At 51.5% G+C, this 6,040-nt stretch overlaps 1 protein-coding gene across 1 annotated transcript; it reads right to left on the bottom strand.

Annotated features, from left to right (window-relative positions):
- Positions 1-686: 686 nt before the first annotated feature.
- LOC128369322 (inositol monophosphatase 1-like) lies at positions 687-5,662 on the bottom strand. Its single transcript, XM_053330344.1, has 8 exons — positions 5,577-5,662; positions 4,849-4,982; positions 4,462-4,566; positions 4,256-4,301; positions 3,558-3,666; positions 3,348-3,456; positions 930-1,081; positions 687-852 (listed from the first exon to the last, which is right to left on the bottom strand). Exons 1-8 carry the CDS (start codon positions 5,634-5,636, stop codon positions 701-703), a joined length of 867 nt encoding a protein of 288 aa, XP_053186319.1. The 5' UTR covers positions 5,637-5,662; the 3' UTR covers positions 687-700.
- Between the last annotated feature and the right edge of the window lie 378 nt (positions 5,663-6,040).

Genomic DNA, 6,040 nt, shown 5'->3' with positions numbered 1-6,040 from the left:
ATGCTAACATGCTAACACCACGCTAACATGCTAACACCATGCTAACACGCTAACACCACGCTAACATGCTAACACCACGCTAACACCATGCTAACACCACGCTAATACCACGCTAACATGCTAACACCATGCTGTGTTCTTGTATTCAACACAAAGTCTTTAACGTTAATCAGATACTTTGTTCATACGATAAAACATCTTTGTCGTGTTTATAGTTACTGTTCTACGTTCCCTACTGTTCTACGTTCTTTACTGTTCTACGCTCTCTACTGTTCTACGTTCTCTACTGTTCTACGTTCTCTACTGTTCTACGTTCTTTACAGTAAAAAGCTTTAAAGTTTAACCTGAAGAGAGTTCAGAGTTTCGGTCCTTACATGAATAACACACACACACATACATACACACACACACACACATACATACACACACACACACACATACATACACACACACACATACATACACACACACACACACACAATGTTATATTAGTATCTGATGAACATTTGAAGGATTTTCAGGTTTTTTAATGAAACAGAAGAAGAAGAATCATTTTAACGGTTTAATTAATAAATCTGATTTATTACATTTAATGGAACAAAGTTACAAACAGATTAACAGTCACTGGTTTATAATCTGTTCTCTTTGATGACATCACGGATCAGCTGACACGCCGACCAGCTCTCATTGGTCAGCTGACCTACAGTCCGTTCGCAGCTGCGGCTTCGCAACTGTCGGGATCCTCGTCGTCACGGCGACAGGGGAACGCCTGCACCACCTGAGCGATGCGATTGGCCACGGCGGAGGAGCTCGCCGCGATGACTCTCCTGGACATCATGTCGAACGCCGAACCTGAGGAGACACGGACCAATGAGAAGCAGACACGCCTCCACGGGTACACAAGGTGATGACATCACACAGCTACCCACCGTCCGTATCCGTGACAACGCCTCCAGCTTCCTGCACGATGATGGCGGAGGCGGCGATGTCCCAGCAGTGCATCCCGATGTGGAAGTAAGCGTCCGCTCCGCCCGTCGCCACCTGACACATGTCGACCGCCGCGGTGCCGAGAGCACGCACCCTGCAACACGCCAAGAACACGTTAACAACACACGCACCCTGCAACACGCCAAGAACACGTTAACACACGCACCCTGCAACACGCCAAGAACACGTTAACAACACGCCAAGAACACGCCAAGAACACGTTAACAACACGCCAAGAACACGTTAACAACACGCCAAGAACATGTTAACACGCACCCTGCAACACGCCAAGAACACGCCAAGAACACGTTAACACGCACCCTGCAACACGCCAAGAACACGTTAACACGCACCCTGCAACACGCCAAGAACACGTTAACAACACGCACCCTGCAACACGCCAAGAACACGCCAAGAACACGTTAACACGCACCCTGCAACACGCCAAGAACACGTTAACACGCACCCTGAAACACGCCAAGAACACGTTAACAACACGCCAAAAACACGCCAAGAACACGCCAAGAACGCGTTAACACGCACCCTGCAACACGCCAAGAACACGTTAACAACACGCACCCTGCAACACGCCAAGAACATGTTAGCAACACGCACCCTGCAACACGCCAAGAACATGTTAACAACACGCACCCTGCAACACGCCAAGAACACGTTAACAACACGCCAAGAACACGCCAAGAACACGCCAAGAACACGTTAACACGCACCCTGCAACACGCCAACAACACGTTAACACGCACCCTGCAACACGCCAAGAACACGTTAACACGCACCCTGCAACACGCCAAGAACACGTTAACAAGCACCCTGCAACACGCCAAGAACACGTTAACACGCACCCTGCAACACGCCAAGAACACGTTAACAACACGCCAAGAACACGCCAAGAACACGCCAAGAACACGTTAACAACACGCCAACAACACGCCAACAACACGTTAACACGCACCCTGCAACACGCCAAGAACACGTTAACACGCACCCTGCAACACGCCAAAAACACGTTAACAAGCACCCTGCAACACGCCAAGAACACGTTAACACGCACCCTGCAACACGCCAAGAACACGTTAACACGCACCCTGCAACACGCCAAGAACACATTAACAAGCACCATGCAACACGCCAAGAACACGTTAACAACACGCACCCTGCAACACGCCAAGAACACGTTAACACGCACCCTGCAACACGCCAAGAACACGTTAACACACGCACCCTGCAACACGCCAAGAACACGTTAACAACACACGCACCCTGCAACACGCCAAGAACACGTTAACACACGCACCCTGCAACACGCCAAGAACACGTTAACACATGCACCCTGCAACACGCCAAGAACACGTTAACACATGCACCCTGCAACACGCCAAGAACACGTTAACAACACACGCACCCTGCAACACGCCAAGAACACGCCAAGAACACGTTAACACGCACCCTGCAACACGCCAAGAACACGTTAACACACGCACCCTGCAACACGCCAAAAACACGCCAAGAACACGTTAACACGCACCCTGCAACACGCCAAGAACACGTTAACACGCACCCTGCAACACGCCAAGAACACGTTAACAACACACGCACCCTGCAACACGCCAAGAACACGTTAACACGCACCCTGCAACACGCCAAGAACACGTTAACACGCACCCTGCAACACGCCAAGAACACGTTAACACGCACCCTGCAACACGCCAAGAACACGCCAAGAACACGTTAACAACACGCACCCTGCAACACGCCAAGAACACGCCAAGAACACGTTAACATGCACCCTGCAACACGCCAAGAACACGTTAACACGCACCCTGCAACACGCCAAGAACACGCCAAGAACACGTTAACAACACGCACCCTGCAACACGCCAAGAACACGCCAAGAACACGTTAACATGCACCCTGCAACACGCCAAGAACACGTTAACACGCACCCTGCAACACGCCAAGAACACGTTAACACGCACCCTGCAACACGCCAAGAACACGTTAACACGCACCCTGCAACACGCCAAGAACACGTTAACACACGCACCCTGCAACACGCCAAGAACACGTTAACACGCACCCTGCAACACGCCAAGAACACGTTAACACGCACCCTGCAACACGCCAAGAACACGTTAACACGCACCCTGCAACACGCCAAGAACACGTTAACAACACACGCACCCTGCAACACGTCAAGAACACGTTAACAACACACGCACCCTGCAACACGCCAAGAACACGTTAACAACACACGCACCCTGCAACACGCCAAGAACACGTTAACAACACGCACCGTGCAACACGCCAAGAACACGTTAACACAGAGAGCAGCGTGTTCTCACCCGTGGACCGGGAGCTTCAGCAGTCTGAAGATGTTTGACGTCATCGTGGAGAGAGCGAGGTCATCGCGCTCCGCTCCGATCTCCGTCACCACCACACACCTGCTGATATCTGAACAGGAAGTAAACGGTTAAACCACCAATACCACCTTAACAAGCATGTATGTGTTTATGTGTGATGTCATAGCTGTGATGTCATAGCTGTGATGTCACCTTCCTGTCCAGAGGCGTGCAGCGGCGCTCCGTTCAGAAAGGCTCCGCCTCCTCTGACAGCGTGGAACAGTTTGTCTTCCACACAGCTGTACACGATCCCGAACTGCGTCTGCAACACGCCACACGTTACACGTTACACGCTACCAACACGCCACACGTTACACGCAACCAACACGCCACACACACACGTTACACGTTACACGTTACACGTTACACGCTACACGTTACACGCTACCAACACGCCACACACACACGTTACACGTTACACGCTACACGTTACACGTTACACGCTACACGCAACCAACACGCCACACGTTACACGTTACAACACGCCACACACACACGTTACCAACACGCCACACGTTACACGTTACACGCTACATGCTACATGCTACCAACACACACACGTTACACGCCACACACACACGTTACACGCCACACACACACGTTACACGCCACACACACACGTTACACGCCACACACACACGTTACACGCCACACGTTACACGTTACAACACGCCACACACACACGTTACCAACACGCCACACGTTACACGTTACACGCTACATGCTACATGCTACCAACACACACACACACGTTACACGCCACACACACACGTTACACGCCACACACACACGTTACACGCCACACACACACGTTACACGCTACCAACACGTGACCTGTAACATGTATGTACCTGCTGGTTGACGGTGAAGGCGATGGAGACGGCCACGAATGGAAACCTGTCAATCATCAATAAAAGTGATTAACTTCCTGTTTCACAATAAAAGTCCTCTCACTGTGCTGGAAGTCTTTTACTGTGAAACAGTCTCACAGTAGAATGAATGAACCAATGGGAACGTATCCTTAGGATGACATCACAGAAGGGGCGGAGCCTCGTACCTGTGGACAAAGTTAACGGTTCCGTCGATCGGGTCGATGATCCAGGTCGGAGCGTCGGTGAGCTGCACACGCTCCCCCGCCGCCACCGCCTCCTCCCCGATGCACCTGCACACGCGTGTTAATGACATCATACGTGTTAATGACATCATACATGTTAATGACATCATACGTGTTAATGACATCATACGTGTTAATGACATCATACATGTTAATGACATCATACGTGTTAATGACATCATACGTGTCAAGGATAGAAACCCCAAATATCAGATTCTACCACCCAGCAGATCATCTTGACTATAGAACCCAGCAGAACCCAGTAGAACCCAGCAGAACCCAGCAGATCATCTTGACTATAGAACCCAGCAGAACCCAGCAGAACCGAACCTGTGGTGAGGGAACCGTTCCCTGATGGCAGAGATCAGGATCTTCTCGACTCTTTGATCCGTTTCTGTCACCAGATCAGCCGGAGAACTTTTCAGCTTCACGTCTTTCTGCTGATGGAACGCTGGTAGAACCACCTGAGAACACCAGGTACTGTTAGAGGAACTGACACACACCCCCCCCCCCCCCCACCAGTCAGCCTGATGACATCACTGCAGGTGTATCTGAAGTCAAACAGTGAAATTCTGATTCTTTACATTCCTGAACGTTTTAATCACCTGACCTCCAACTAACCCTCGGACCCCCCCCCCCCCCCTCCACCTGACCCTTTGACCCGCCCCCTGCACCTGATTGGACGGACCCGGCCCCTCCACCTGACCCTCGGACCCGCCCCCTCCACCTGACCCCCGCCCCCTGCACCTGATTGGACGGGCCCGCCCCCTCCACCTGACCCTCGGACCCGCCCCCTGCTCCTGATTGGACGGACCCGCCCCCTCCACCTGACCCCCCCCCGGACACGCCCCCTGCACCTGATTGGACGGACCCGCCCCCTCCACCTGACCCTCGGACCCGCCCCCTGCACCTGATTGGACGGACCCGCCCCCTCCACCTGACCCTCGGACCCGCCCCCTGCACCTGATTGGACGGACTCACTGCCTGCACCAATAGAAACTGACACCTGGTGACATCACTGATCTAATCTGCATTCTGATTGGTTGTCTGACTCTTACCTCACTGGCCTGCTTAGCGATAGAAATCCCAAAGTTCAGACAGTCGGTCCAGTCGGCCATGATGATGAAGATGAAGGTGATGATGAAGATGATGAAGATGAAGATGATGATGATGATGATGGTGAAGATGGTGATGAAGAGGAGGAGGAGGAGGAGGAGGAGGAGGAGGACCTGGCAGAGAAGAAGATAAAATATAATAAAACTGAGAAGAAAGACAGAGACAGTAGAGACAGACAGTAGAGACAGTAGAGACAGACAGTAGAGACAGTAGAGACAGACAGTAGAGACAGACAGTAGAGACAGTAGAGACAGACAGTAGAGACAGTAGAGACAGACAGTAGAGACAGACAGTAGAGACAGTAGAGACAGACAGTAGAGACAGACAGTAGAGACAGACAGTAGAGACAGTAGAGACAGTAGAGACAGACAGTAGAGACAGACAGTAGAGACAGTAGAGACAGACA

The sequence above is a fragment of the Scomber japonicus genome, chromosome 12 (assembly GCF_027409825.1).
Source record: "Scomber japonicus isolate fScoJap1 chromosome 12, fScoJap1.pri, whole genome shotgun sequence".
Taxonomy (NCBI): domain Eukaryota; kingdom Metazoa; phylum Chordata; class Actinopteri; order Scombriformes; family Scombridae; genus Scomber; species Scomber japonicus.
The sequence above is the reverse complement of the archived record's forward strand: the minus strand, read 5'-3'. Positions and strand labels throughout refer to the sequence as shown.

Excerpts from the sequence above, each read along its gene's own strand:
- LOC128369322 (XM_053330344.1), bottom strand. The coding sequence starts at position 5,636 with ATGGCCGACTGGACCGACTGTCTGAACTTTGGGATTTCTATCGCTAAG. Across the intron at positions 4,302-4,461 it reads ACCGTTAACTTTGTCCACAG|GTTTCCATTCGTGGCCGTCT; the intron begins GTACGAGGCTCC and ends GATGATTGACAG. Across the intron at positions 853-929 it reads CGTTGTCACGGATACGGACG|GTTCGGCGTTCGACATGATG; the intron begins GTGGGTAGCTGT and ends GTGTCTCCTCAG.